Source organism: Lissotriton vulgaris, chromosome 12 (assembly GCF_964263255.1).
Source record: "Lissotriton vulgaris chromosome 12, aLisVul1.2, whole genome shotgun sequence".
In the NCBI taxonomy this organism is placed as follows: domain Eukaryota; kingdom Metazoa; phylum Chordata; class Amphibia; order Caudata; family Salamandridae; genus Lissotriton; species Lissotriton vulgaris.
This window is the reverse complement of record NC_141700.1, coordinates 149,807,188-149,821,597: the sequence shown is the minus strand read 5'-3', so window position 1 is coordinate 149,821,597 and position 14,410 is coordinate 149,807,188. Positions and strand designations below refer to the sequence as shown.

The 14,410-nt window shown below is 45.5% G+C and overlaps 1 protein-coding gene across 2 annotated transcripts in view; it reads right to left on the bottom strand.

Moving 5' to 3' along the window:
* LOC147673720 (semaphorin-7A-like) overlaps positions 1–14,410 on the bottom strand; it is a 236,386-nt gene that overhangs the window by 39,003 nt on the left and 182,973 nt on the right. For both annotated transcript variants that reach the window (XM_086947636.1, XM_086947637.1), the window contains exon 11: positions 7,183–7,298. In XM_086947636.1, the coding sequence (XP_086803762.1) occupies positions 7,183–7,298 (116 nt within the window). The remainder of the gene's footprint in view (positions 1–7,182; positions 7,299–14,410) is intronic.

The window sequence follows — 14,410 nt, the reverse complement described above, 5'->3', positions numbered from 1 at the left end:
ACTCTACGCCGGAACCACCGCCAAGGTCCAGAAGAGACTCCAGCGCATCCAGAACGCCTCAGTCAGACTCATCCTCGACATCCCACGACACAGCCACATCTCCGGACACCTAAGAGACCTGCACTGGCTCCCGGTCAACAAGAGAATCACCTTCCGCCTCCTTACCCACGCACACAAAGCTCTCCACGATCAAGGCCCAAGCTACCTCAACAACCGCATCAACTTCTACGCTCCCAAACGCCACCTCCGATCTGCCAGCCACGCCCTCGCCGCCGTCCCCCGCATCCGAAGAGCCACTGCAGGAGGAAGGTCCTTCTCCTACCTGGCCGCCAAGACCAGGAACTCCCTCCCGGCCGACCTGCGCCTGACCCAAGACCACCTCTCCTTCAGGAAGCAGCTCAAGACCTGGCTGTTCGAGCAGTAGCGGCACCCCCCCCCCCCCCCCCAAGCGCCTTGAGACCCTACGGGTAGGTAGTGCGCTCTATAAATGTTCTTGATTGATTGATTGATTGCACTTGAAGACATCTGCCTGCCTTCAGTAACCAATTTGCGTATGCAGTTTCAATAAAAAATTGCCAGCATGGTGAACCAAGCCATACATCAAAATTGCAGGGTATTGGGATTCCGTTGACAGGTAGTTATCTTAGACCCTTGCCCCTTGAGGATGATGGAGTAACTCGATAGATGCTTGATAACTATTATTTGTTGATGGGCCCAAGACACTAGTTTGACAGAATTATCGAAAAAACTTTGGATAGCTATGTCTTAGAAGTGGCACATATTCTGACCCCAGAGAAAAGCTCATGTGGTTATTACCCAGACCACTACAGTGAAACACATGTCGGCTTTAAATATTGGGGGGCACATTATCAAGCCTGGGTGATAAAATTATCGCCGCTTTATCGGTAGGAAACTGCTGATAAAGTGGCGACAATGGGCTTGATAATATGCTCTATGGAATTCCAATCGAAGCTCATGTTAAATGTGAAGGACATCTAACATGGGCTTCAATTGGAATTCCATAGAGCATATTATCAAGCCCATTATCGCCACTTTATCGGCAGTTTCCTGCCGATAAAGCAGCGATAATTTTATCGCCCCTGAGTTCCTACACTCTCTTACTAAGACAAAGATGGCGATAATGTAAAGTACAGTTCAATCAAAATGGAACAAAGTAAAATTTGATGATGACTAGATTTAAAGACAGCTAGATATATTTCCGGCAATGACTGGGACTCACTGGAACATATTTCCTAAAATAAACTAAACTATTTCCAAAACAAAGTAACACAAAAACTACAATTAATTAAATTCACATTTTTTTGTCTGTGTAATCAGGCCATTCTTTGGGGAAGCACATCTGGTAGCCACAGTCTTATGAAGCATTCTTATGAGATGCGCAGAATTAGGTTGGGAGGATAACAGTATCTCCAAGCCTAATTTTGGGTATTAATATTTAAAGTTCCTGTAATGGGGAATAATTAGCCAGACCAATAGTAACTGGGTGCTTTCCAGCTGGTTTTCCTCCATTCTAGGGATTTTTTCCCTCATATTTACCATTTCTGTGGCCGATAGCATTTCCTGGTGCATTTGAAAGTGAGCCTTGTATTCCCGCACTCTATCATGTTGGCTGGGGTAACACTAGTAGAATCATACTTGGGCAGAAATCGATTCTACAGGGATACTACTGCTGCTGACTCTTAACAAGGGTAAGCTCTATGATTGTAGGCCATGTGGTGCAGTACACCTCGCACAGGCCATAGTGTATATTGACTTAGGCGACCCAATACAGGTTAGATTAGGAAAAAGAGAGAGGTATGTGTCCCTCAGGGCACATACATTTCTGTCAGTCCTGAAATTCAGCAGTGCTGGGAAATACGAGCTCCAGCAGCAGAGTGAATAGGCTTTAATTCATGGAGCCGGTAAAGATTAAAAAAAAAACCATAATAATGATTGTAGCCGATCAAAGCAGTTTCCCTCATAAAAACACTTTCCTGTTTTTTCAGTTCTAGGGCTACGTTTATCCAGCAAAATACTGGTCGCAATCTGACCGATTCGCAGAATCGGCCCTTTTGCGACCGGTATTTAGCCATTTGAAATGCATCAACCCACAAGCAATTCGCAAAATAGGCAATAGCAAATTTTAGCTATTTTGTGAAAGCAGTTAGGTAATCGCAAATTGCGATTCCCTAAATGCGATGCATTATGCACTCGCAAATTGCATTTTCACAATTTGGAATCGAAAATTACCATCAACTTCGAGTTGATGGTAATTTGCAATTCCTCTAAAAAATTAATTTTTCAAAGTGCATTGTGGTGCAAACATGTGCACCACATGTGCAATCTTACCTTTTTTGGGGGTGCATCAGGCTGCCTTTTGGCCCCCTTGCACCCTTGTAATTGCATGCGCGATTTGCGAGTACATATTTGATACGCGCAAATTGCAAATGCAATCCTATTCATTCTAAATGGGAAGCCATTCCTTAATGGCGGATCACAATTTGCGAATCGCTATTAAGGAATATGTAGGAATCGCAATTCTTTTTGCAAAACCTACATGCATAGGTAATTGAAACTCCTTAATAGGGATTCCTTAATAATCGCTATTAAGGACTCGCAATTCCTACCTTTGATGCATGTGCGCCTTAGAGTGTCTGTGACCTGCTATATGATAATGTTAGTGTTTGTCTGATAGATTATGCCAGTGGTAGGTGTTGGGTAGATAGGCCAGTGTTGTAAGCAAAGAAACATCATAGCCACTGGCAGGGTACCACAAATTCAGAATAACTGTAATGAGCAGCACATCAAGCGGTGATGCCTGCTTGCGTCTACTCATCACTGATAATGACGACTGTGTATGGGGAATATGCGGGGGAAGAAGTGTCATAAGGGTAGAGAGCTATGGGAACAGCACTGGGGTGGACAAGCTCATATCACTGAATATTCTGTGAGAAATCCCAGAAATGTTCACAGTTATGCATGCATTCTGAAATTAGTAGATTTCTCCTGATGAGATAAGGGTCTGAGAGTGAGAAAACACAAGGTGCAAGCACTATAGATGGAAAGGAGAATGAGTGTGAAGGGTATAGTGAACATGGAAGAGGAAGTCATGTGTCCGTCTGAGGGTGAGTTTGAGGCGCGGCAGTAGTGAAGGCGAATGAGAGGATCAGTGGCGCTGCTCTATGGCCAACGCTACTGATTCAAGACTTAGGATACTCCGCTTGTGGCAAAGCACCAATTAACAGGATTAATACTACGCCTTTTGGAGGAAGGTGTGGATTAAAACTTCATCATGAAACCCACTTCAGGCCTATGTTAGTGAACGCTTGACTGTACTCCATTAAACCAGATGCCATCTGTTGCCCTGGTGGACTACAGCTCGCCATCATAGAATTTACCACCAGGCTGGCAGAGATCTGTGTACCTTCATATGATCTTCCACTATGGTGGATCTTCTGAAGACATTGAAGCTTTGCTGTGCCGTTTGCCATGTTCAACCACCCATGTAGCAAATTCCCCTGACACAATGGGAGTTTTCTCACAGTGCGTGTGTCATTTATTTATCTTTCTGTTCGGAAGAACCATGCTTTACAAGGTGATCCCAACTAGTCAAGTCAAGTCAAAATGTATGTTTATTATGACCGTAGTCTTTAAACAAAGCAGTGAGCATAACGCAATAAGGGGTGTATACAATAAATACCTATACTTATTTTTAAAATGTTATTCTTTAAAAAGCAATTCTACATTTCATTTTCAAAAATACAAAGTCCAAACTATAAAATACTAATCACCAGTAAAAAATTACAAATACCTTAAAACATGTTATAAAAGTTAAAAACCTATTCACTTTTCTTACCATCGTAACAATTTCAGTCAGTAAAACTTCATACAGTACTACATTTTTCCCTTGGTTCTCAGTGCACTCTGGGTCACCTTTAAGAATTTCCCTAGGGCAATTACAATATCAATGAAGGGTATTTCTGTTAGGAGGCTGGCTGCCTGCATTCTTGTTTTTATTCCATATTTTAGGAAAACCGGGCGCAGCCATAGTTTTCTCTGCTCTAGGAGAAACAGGCAGTCCAACAGAATATGCGGCCAGTCTCCCTTGGTTCTCAACTTACACTTGCAATGGCCTTCTTGATCTAATAATTTAGCTTTGAGCTCTTTGTTTATTATCCACGGGTTAATCCCAATTCGACACCTCAGGATCTCTTGCCTGAACCCGCGGTTAGGTAGTCTATCAAGGTAGGGGAACCAATTTTCGTTAGGCCAAGCATTTAGCATATGCGCCACTGATTTTTTATTTGTTAGATAGCCTATATCAATCGCTTTAGAAACTTCCTTCCCCCTTTGCTTCAGCTCCCCTTTGGTACTAAGGACCTGAAGCGTTTCCTGGTCCCAATCGATCTCTAATGAGTTGCAGATTCCTTTCAGTTTGTCCCTACAGATTTTTGCCCATTTTAGCTCGCTTCTCAGTATTTCATTGCGACACCAATATGCTACTTTTTGGCTTTCGGGGTCTTCCAATCTCTTCCAGAATCTAATCACAGCCATCTGGGTTTGTATTTTCCAGGATTTTGTGCCTATTTCTAACCTGATGGCTTGTATCATCGAAGATTGAGGAAGGGATAAGAGTCTTTTTAAGCAATTCCCCTCTATCACGTCCCAGGATCCCTTACCGCTCAAATAAAGGATCTCAACGCCATATAAAACTTGAGAAGGTATCATTGCTTCGAAAGCTCTCAGCATAGGTCGGTGTGACATCTCTCCATATACCCCATTAAACCTTTTTAGACCACATATGGAAGAGAGTGCCTTAGCTTTTTGGGTATCCAGGTGGGAGTTCCAATTAAAAGCTCTATCGAACCACAAACACAGATATCGATATTCATTAACTGTCTCCAGTTTGAGATCACCTATATACCAAGTAAATTTGCTTATCTTTTTCCCGAAGCATAGGGTTTTAGTTTTATCTAAATTGATTGTTAAGAATTTACTGGCACAGTATGTATTGAAGGCGTTAAGCTTCCTTTGGAGGCCCCTCTCGGTCTGGTCTACTATCACCAGATCGTCTGCGTACAATAGGCAGGGTATTTTTTTGCCATCCATTTTAGGGCTGGCACTGCCCTCCACCTCTAGATGTGCCGGAAGATCTGACAGGAAGATCGAAAAGAGCTGTGGGGCCAACACACAGCCTTGTCTTAATCCATTAGCTATGGGTATTTTTGGTGTTAAAGAACCCACCTTATCCTTAATTACTTGCCCCCAGTTTTCCCTGTGGAGTTCTTTTATTATAGTGAGTAGATCATTGGGAATCTTCAGCCTCTCTAATAACTCCCATAAGCAGGCCCGATCCACCGAATCAAAGGCTGCTCTGAAGTCGACAAAACAGCAGCATAACTTGCCGTTCTGTTCCGTCGACTTCATCGCCATCGCCCATAGCGCAAATCCGTGGTCTATTGTAGAGTGGCCTGCTCTAAATCCACCCTGTTCTGTGGGTATTATTTGAAACTCATCTACCCATGCATTCAATTGTTTCAGCACAATTTTAGAGAACACTTTCTCGCCTATATCTAGCAGATTGATTAGCCGGTAGTTTTGTGGCTCTTCTTTGCTCCCTTTCTTGTGAATTGGCCTAATTATGGCCCCCTTCCAGGTTGGTGGCATTACCCCTTCTTTTAGGACTACTAGGAAAAACTTACCTCAGAATGTTTTCTAGGACTTTGGTCAAAGGTTTCCATCAGCCGGGGCTCATCTGGTGGAAATATGGTGTTTTCACTGATTCTAAATTAAGTGTGTGAAGCATTACTTTGATTAACAGGGTACTTCACCATGCTGATGGGTGAGTACCCTATCCACTGAACTCTAAATAAGGTACTTTGTACGTTGAAATCCATGCCCAGCAGCAACTACATACACTCAAATAACTAAGTCCCTCTGACAAATTCCTATTCCTGCTCAGTGTTTTGATTTGTTCTACATTCCATCCATCAATTATATGACTTTTGCTTTCTTGCCCTAAGTGCGCCAGGTATGCCCAGACGTGGGTCCTGGGCTCACTATGCCACTGGAATCAAGCTATCCTGGCTGAAGAGGGGTGAAACCCCGAAACCAGTCCTAGGATGCTTGTTTCCGGTCCAGGAAGGATCTGGCTTGGCAGTTCGGGCTGGACTGTTCCCATGAGGTACAGGGTCAAGACTGATTTGCATATGGCCAGGTCTAAACTGGGGTGGCATGGTGAGCAAAAGAATGATGGATTTAACCCAGATCTTTTGACTGGAGGTGAATGTTTGTTTTGGTCTGCATTCCGTCCATCAATTGTGTGTCTTTTGCAGTGGCATACCCGTGGCGGTCCCTGCGTTTTCTGCCCACAGCTGGCGAATGTAAAAGCAGGTGGGGAGGGGTGTGCTGACAATTCCTGCCTTTGCCGGCCCGCAACAGCCACAGGTAAGAGCGGCGGGGACGCTGCCACAGCCAAACTTCGTGCATCACCCCCAATGCCCCTTGCTTCGCCACTGTTCCTGCTAGAGGTCCGGAGATCTAAACAAATGACCAGTTTAATTGTTTGGACTTTGTCAGCTATAACAGGTAAAGAGCTTAACAAACTGACATTTGATCTATGTACATGCCTCCTCACTATCTGGATAAAGCTTAAGACTTTCTAATGTAACCTCTGATCTTGCTGTTGTTCATTAGACCTTGTTTTATCCTTGTGCAGTGTTTTACCCAGTGTTGCCAAGAAGCTTCGCTTTACGTGCGCTGATAAATAAATATTATTGTGACATTGCAACTGGACTTAATTACTGGCATTACAGAGATTTTGTATTTTGTAGGGCCAGAAAAGATATGCGTTAGTGACTTAGGTGTGCGATACAGCACCCCAGTCGCACATTTATTCATAAAGTTTTATATAGCGCAAACATGATCCCTAAGGATATCAGAGCGCTTCACAATAGTTATGTCACACCTTCTTTTCACATGACCTGCCTCCAGTGTTGTTATTTCCTGTGATGTCATTATCGGGCATACGGTCACATGATGTAATTTCCAGTGATGTCATCACAATCCTAATTGGTGACTTTGAAACCTGAAAAAAGTCTGTCTCTTTTGGCCACAGAGTATTGCACTGAGAGGCTGGCAAGGGAGAGAGTGGTGCAAGGTAGTTGTGGAGGGCAGACTCACCGTGGTGGAGTCCAGGCCCAAGGTGGACACCGGTGATTCTTCTTTAAAGGGACTGAGCTCAGCCAGGATGACAGTCTGGGAACCGCTCTGCAGCACTTTGTGTATCTTTCCTTTATCTGAAACAGCAAAAGTAATAAAAGATGTAAGTCATGAACAATTCTAGCCCGGAGTCAAAATTCACGAAGCAGGGGGCAAGTATCAGATACAGGTCATTCTCGTTCAACGAGAGGGCGCAATATTGAAGGCTCCACAGTGGTCCTTATGCTCATTGATACCCCCAGCCATTCCTGGCCATTGATTTTGTGGCACATTTCATACAAGGGGCCTCACTTATGAGGTTTTGGCGCAGAGCAGCACCGCAAGAATTTTACGGCGCTGCCCTGCGTCCAAAGAAAAGGGCAGGAATGCGCTGTATCTCATGCCTGTCCTTTTCCCCTTTTTTTGTTGCAAACTCTATGGACCCGATTGACAGAACTAACTTAAGACAAAATCCTAAACTTACTACTTTTGGTATTCACAGAAGTTAGGATTTTGTCTTAAGTTTGTCTTAAGAGAGACTTAAGACAGACTTAAGTTAGGATTTTGTCTTAAGTCTGTCTTAAGTCTGTCTTAAGACAAACTTAAGACAAAATCCTATCTTCTGTGAATACCAAAAGTAGTGAGTTTAGGATTTTGTCTTAAGTTAGTTCTGTGAATTGGGCCCTATGTACTAAAAATGGTAGGCATGGCTTTGAACCAAAAATGACACCTCTTTGAAGTAGACATTACATTTTTTTTTTATCTCTACAACTTTTTAGGTCTTGCCTAGCAAATGCGTACGAAGTACGCATGCGCCAGGACAACCTCATGTTTTTCTCTGTGGGGTCGGGTATCCGCCCCCTCCTCCCATTGGCTAGCTCCATAAATGGAGGCTAGCCATTGGGAGAGGGCTCTGTCCGTCAATCCCGGACCAGATTCGGGGGCGTTCCCGAGAATTTTTCGCTTTTGGCTACGTCAGCCGAAAGCCTGTTCTCGTCAACGCCCCCGAATCTGGTCCGGCATTGAGCCGGCTCCCGCCTTCCTGCTCGAGTGGGCGTGGTCGCCTTTCCCGCCCATCTCCCGCCCCTGGAAATAGGGGACGCATATACAACTAGACCTATTTCATTAAATACAACTAGACCTATTTCATTAAAAAACCACAGGTATGCAAATAGCCACGTGCATATGACTAAAGGAAGTTTTTTCATTGAGATGTGGGCTGTCCATCACTTCGGACCAGATTTTCGCTTTTGGCCCCACGTCATGCAGCGGTGGGCGGGGTTTCTTTTTTTTTTGTCGTCCGTGTTTGTTTTTGTCATTCCGCGGCTGACCGCCGCCGCCGGAGGAAGTCCAGGTGAGTGCTTGCTGTCCTGTCTTCCCCGCCCCCCCTCCCGCTGTCCGTGTTCCCCGTTCCCGCACCCCCCTACCCGCTGTCCGTGTGTGCCCGTTCCCGCCTACCCCCTACCCCCCATTGTCCGTCATTGTTGTGCCCGTTCCCACCCCAATGCTTGTTATTATCGTTTGTGAACAAGTTGCAGGGCGAATACAATACTCAATACCGGAAGAAATGAGGAGAGGTTCAGTTGTTGGGAATCTTGGAAAGGACTTGGGGCTAAATCTGCAGGATTTGTCTGAAAGGAAAGTTCATGTTGTTTCTGCTGCTGGGACTCAGTATTTTACGTTAAACGAGGATGCGGGGACACTGCACGTGAATGACAGGATCTACCGGGAGGAGCTGTGTGCGGAATCAGACAGTTGCTACATCAAATTGCAGACCGTTGTGGAGAATCCCTTAAAAATATTTCACGTGGACGTGCACATCCAGGATATTAACGATAACATCCCGAGTTTTTTAAAGAATGCTGTTGATTTAAATATATCGGAGTCCACGTAGCCAGGAATGCGCATTGCTGTCAGGAATGCCCGAGAGCCCGACATCTGAGCAGTAACCTGCATTTTGTCCTCGAAGAGACAGAAAGCAATGACGGGTACAAATATGCAGAGCTCGTTCTGGAGAAGGGTTTAGACCGAGAAAAACAAAGCCGTCAAGTTTGTATGTGTGTGTATCTGGCCGACAATTTTTTCATTGGCACTAAATGATTTTCTGCTCTGGAGAAATAGTGATCCAGGGTACTAAGGCAGACCACGAGGAACTGAAACACCTCATTGTTTCCTGACATTGTTGCATACCATGAAGTATTTTCCCCAATGCAGAGTACACAGCGGGCACAGCGGCCAGGACAGCCCTGGCGCAAGTCTTCACCCGCCCCGTGCCCAGTGTGAGTTCCTGACCCAGCTAGTGCTGTGCTTTCGAGTACCCATGGGTGTACTTTTCTGATTCTAAATGCAGCTTTACATTCACATATAGAAAAGGTTCAATAACAATCCTATATTTAGCAAGTCAATGACAACGGGTGGAAGGACACCTGAGGTCAAAGAGGACTCCAGGCTTCTACAACACAATAATAAGACAAAAAAAGTGCGGATGCAGACCTCCACCCCCCTCCCCTTACCATAGCAGCACCTTAAACTGGGGCAACCTGTCCCCAGCCTGGCTAAGAAAGAACAGCTCCACGAGGCAGTGTAAATGTCAGGCGATGCGCTATATAAAAACTGTCTATCCACTCCTTTCTCCCCGTCCACCACCAGTGTTCAGACCCCGCCTCCTTCCACAGAGATTGCAGCCTCTCCTGGGAGCAGCTCTTGCTTCTACTAATGGACGTTAATGGGTTTCTTCTCCAGGTCGCGCCTGCATTAGCCCAGCCTGAGCTCTCTGATGGCCGCAGAAATCAGCCAAGGAAAGCGTTTTCCTTTAGAGCCACGGTCCCTGGTTCGATCCGGGTTATTTGCTAACAGATAACACCTCCGTGGCATCTTTCTGGAAGGAGGGGGGAGTTGGTGTTGTTTATAGGTATGGGCGAATTTTGCGAATCTCGCGTTCGCGAATTTTGCGGATTTGCGAACTCGCAATCCGCAAAATCCGCGAATTCTCGCGAATTTGCGGATTTTTTTTTATGTTCGCACGGGTTTCTGCAAGTTCGCGAGGGTTTTGTACAATTTCGCAAATTGCGAAATTGTACAAAACGCGTGCGAACTTTCAGAAACCCATGCGAACACAATGTGCCCAGTAGGGTATGTGCCTCTTGTGTGAATAAAAGGTCAGAGAAAGATCAGTTCAGCAGATGAAGAGAAAGAAGCTCCTGGTCACAGGAACAGCACAGGTATTGCGCTCGTGAAAGTCAAGGATGCAAAGCCTATCCAGCATCACAGCTGATTTTCCACGGTAGATTTGGGAAGAAGGCACACCTGTCCAGCCTCGACGACGCTCACGATTGTTTTTGGGCTAATGAATGAGTCACTGAATTTGAGCATCAACTAGTTCGAGCGACCATGTGTGTGTTACTATGCAATCGCCCCGAAGGGCCCTTGAGTGAGCTGCAGACCTGTGCCCAGCCATGCAACTATTTTACAATGGCGCCAGCAAGCTGCCAGCGCCGTTGTAAAATAGTTACAAAGTTAGCTTGCACAGGAAGCACTTAGATAAAATAAAGCAGCACCTGCTTCTTTTTATCTAGTGGTTCCTGTGCAAGCTAACTTTGTAACTATTTTACAACGGCGCTGGCAGCTTGCTGGCGCCATTGTAAAATAGTTGCATGAGTGGGGGTTCAACTTTTGAACCCGTTACGTTAGCGGATTTTTTTTTGCGATTTTGTGGGAAATCCGCAAAATTCGCGGATTGCGGATTTCCCAAAAATCCGCAAAATCCGCGAGCGTAACGGATTTCCCGCTCACACCTAGTTGTTTACTCATTGCACAGGCCCTATGTATTGTACTCTCTAGGGGCTCGCAGTGTGTGGATGGGGGCTCGCAGTGTGTGGGGAGGGCTCGCAGTGTGAGGGGGTGCTCTGTGTGTGTGGGGGCTCGCAGTGTGTGGGGGGGCTCTGTGTGGGTGTGTGGGGGGCTCTGTGTGGGTGTGTGTGGGGGGGCTCTGTGTGGGTGTGTGTGGGGGGGGCTCTGTGTGGGTGTGTGTGTGGGGGGGGCCTGTGTGTGTGTGGGGAGGCTCTGTGTGGAGGGGCTCTGTGTGAGGGGGCTCTCTGTGGGTGTGTGTGTGTGTGTGGCATTTGCGAGAGATTAGGCTATTGCCATTGTAAATGACAATGCCATTTATTTATCTGTTTTCAAAACGAACACATAAATAAAAATGTTGCCATTTACAATGCCAATAGCTCTAACTTTTACAAAGGCAAAACCGTTGCATTGTAAATTCTTGTTTATTATTACCTGTACTATAAAGGCCAAATTCCACCTGGGAAAAGTTTTAAACTATTGCTAAGCATAGTACTTTGCACTGATATTGAACCCTTCCAGTACAAACCCTATGCTAGGCATCACACATACACCTTGCACTATGCTGCAATTGTATTTGCATTGATACATGGCAGTAGTGACAACCGTCAAAGGATAAGCAACGTAAAATGTGAAATTTATTAGAATTTACATTTGCTGCAAGTGGAAATATCAGGAGATATTTTGCTGATTGTCTATGTCTGTTTTCATTCATTGCTAGGATATCATGCAAAGCCAGGTCGTGCTACTTCAGATTAGTGGGGCTACCATCGATGTTATATTTTATTAAGTCATACGGATTGTAAAAAATCCAAGCATCACATAAATAAAAAGTGAAGCAAATGAGTCACACCCATCTTAGAGCAAACGTTTGCAAATTATTACTAAACATGCAATACTAGTGCACCATTATTTACAGAAAGCACACTTTCTATTGAAATGGCATTACATTTGCACAGATTTGTACATTTACTGATAAAAATATACATAGTGCACAAGTAATAACGGATGTTTACTGGGTTTCAAAAAGAATGTATCATTTGCACATCACCAAGTAAAGTTTCTTGATTTGTTTTGATCCTATTAAAATGATTGTTTCCTTCACACTTGAGAATTACAAGAAAAATGTACTTTGTTTATGCTTTCCTAACTGAATATATATATTTTGAAATATGTATACAGATTATTTACAGATATTTACATTTTGTTGTGTGTTAGAAAAAGCTGATATTCTTCTGCCTTTCCTGTCACACGTCCTTTACCACAACAAGATTTTTATATAGTTCACTTTAAAAAAAAAAAATCACCTCACTTTGCAGTCAAAGAAAAAAAAGTAAACTCCGACATTCCTTTTAAAAGAATAAGCAACAATTTGTAACCAGTGGCAGCTCCTCAGTTGTGGCGGATGAGCATCGCCCCACTGCTCAGTCAGCAGATGACAAAAAAAATAATAAAACAATTTATTATCATTTTATTTTTCACTGAATGAGCTGAGTCTGCTGAGTGGCTCGAGTCTAGGGCGGGGCCACCTTCTACGGACAACCGCAAGGAAGAGGAGAGTTGGGCACTGGAAGTGCCATGTTGGTTGGGCCGGCTGTCTTAGGACGGCCAAACAGACATGTGCACTTACATTTCTCCAACCCAGCTGTGTTACACAGCCTGGTGGAGGGAGGCACAGGTTCCCTGTACCTGAGCAAGCATCAAACCAGTCCGCTCAGACCAATACCGTAGCTTCTCTCATGCTGGGTAATAGCATGAGATCAGCGTCTGGATTGGGTGGGGAGTCTGGGAGCCTGTGCAGTGTGGCCCATGGATTGCCAGGAACAGAAACGATCAACCCACTCGTGCAAGAAGTTGCACCACGGCAGTGGCAGATGAGTACTTTTCTCATTATTATTTCCGACCGCGACTGCCCAGCGCCTTTTATTGGCAGCAGCTGCCACTGTTTGTAACGGGGGCGGGGGGGGGGGAGGTATTTCCACCCACCACTATTTCCAGCACCAAGGGGAGGTGTTTGGCGCTCCTCAAAGCCAATTCATGTTGAAATCATGTCAAGCTTTTGGCACACAACATATTTTACGTAGGAAATTTGAGACTTCCTTTGCGCGACTATGTATCACATAGCAATTCTGTGCCCATATGTAACTATTGCTGTGCTGAACTAAACCGTGTCGCTGTTGTAGAGTGTTCAGTTTGTTTTTTCTTTTTCTTCTTGAGTTTGATTCTATGGCAGGACCGGAGGCTTCTGATTATGCTTTCTCTATTTCTTTACTGCACAAACAGCAGCCAATGAAATTACAATAACAGTAAAGAAAAACAACATTTCCCATGAGGCTTTGAACCACGCCTCCAGTAACATTAGCCAATCACAGCAATCATAAGCATATAAGGAATAGAGACACTAATCTGGCCTCCTCTTTCTTTGCTGCTCCGCAGCCCAGATAAGTGCTCCCTATCCTTATATGCTTTGACTGAATGTATTTTCGCCTCTGGCGTATGCTTAGTGTGCCTATTCATAATTGTATTGCATAACGTGGTTGCGTTATTGATATTGCTGGCTTTGTTTGCTTTGTTTCACTGTGGCGCTCCCCCTCCTCACGGAGGGCTCAGGTCGCTGTCAGCCTTCGGGTTGCATCCCCGGTGCGGCGCTTTGCCCGCACCCCCCCCCCCCGCGCATTCTATCCCCGGTGTGCTGCGAACGCTGCCCGCGTCTCGCCTGCTTCCCCCCTTCCCCTCCGATATCGGAGCTTCACTCCGTGTCCCTAGATTGCTGGTAAAGAGCGCGTGTTGCGCTGTTAGGCTTACCCCTTTGCTGCCCGCAGCGCCGGCCGCTGCTTCATCGCGGTCACGGTTGTTGAGGGGTTTGGCCCCCCCCTTGGGGAGAGGACGCACGCGGGAGCCCGGCCGAGGCCCGGCGTGCGTCTGCAGGGGCTCGCGCACGCAGTGTGCGCGCGCAGCCTCGTGTAGTGCCGTGCATGACGCTCTAGCCCCGGCTGAAAGGGGAATACACGCAGTTTCTGGCCAGGAGCCGAGGGCCTTTATTTTGACCGCAGAGGCAGCGTTTTCACCTCTTTCTACGATCGAAGGTCTGGTGCATTAACCCCTAGCTTCCCTGCGACAGAGGTAGCAGGATAATTTTTGTACACCCTATTTCAGTTGATTAGGGTTGTTTCTCCCTCCATTAGTCCTAGAGTGGGACTTATTTCTTTCTGACATTGATATTTCCGGCTCCTGTGCCTGGCACTTCCCCTACTTGACGCCCCTGCTTGGGCTGACGCTTTTGGCTTCCCTCTGGGGATTTGGAGTGGGATTTCCTACAATCCCTTATGATGATGGCAGACAATGAGTACTGCGATGAGGAGGG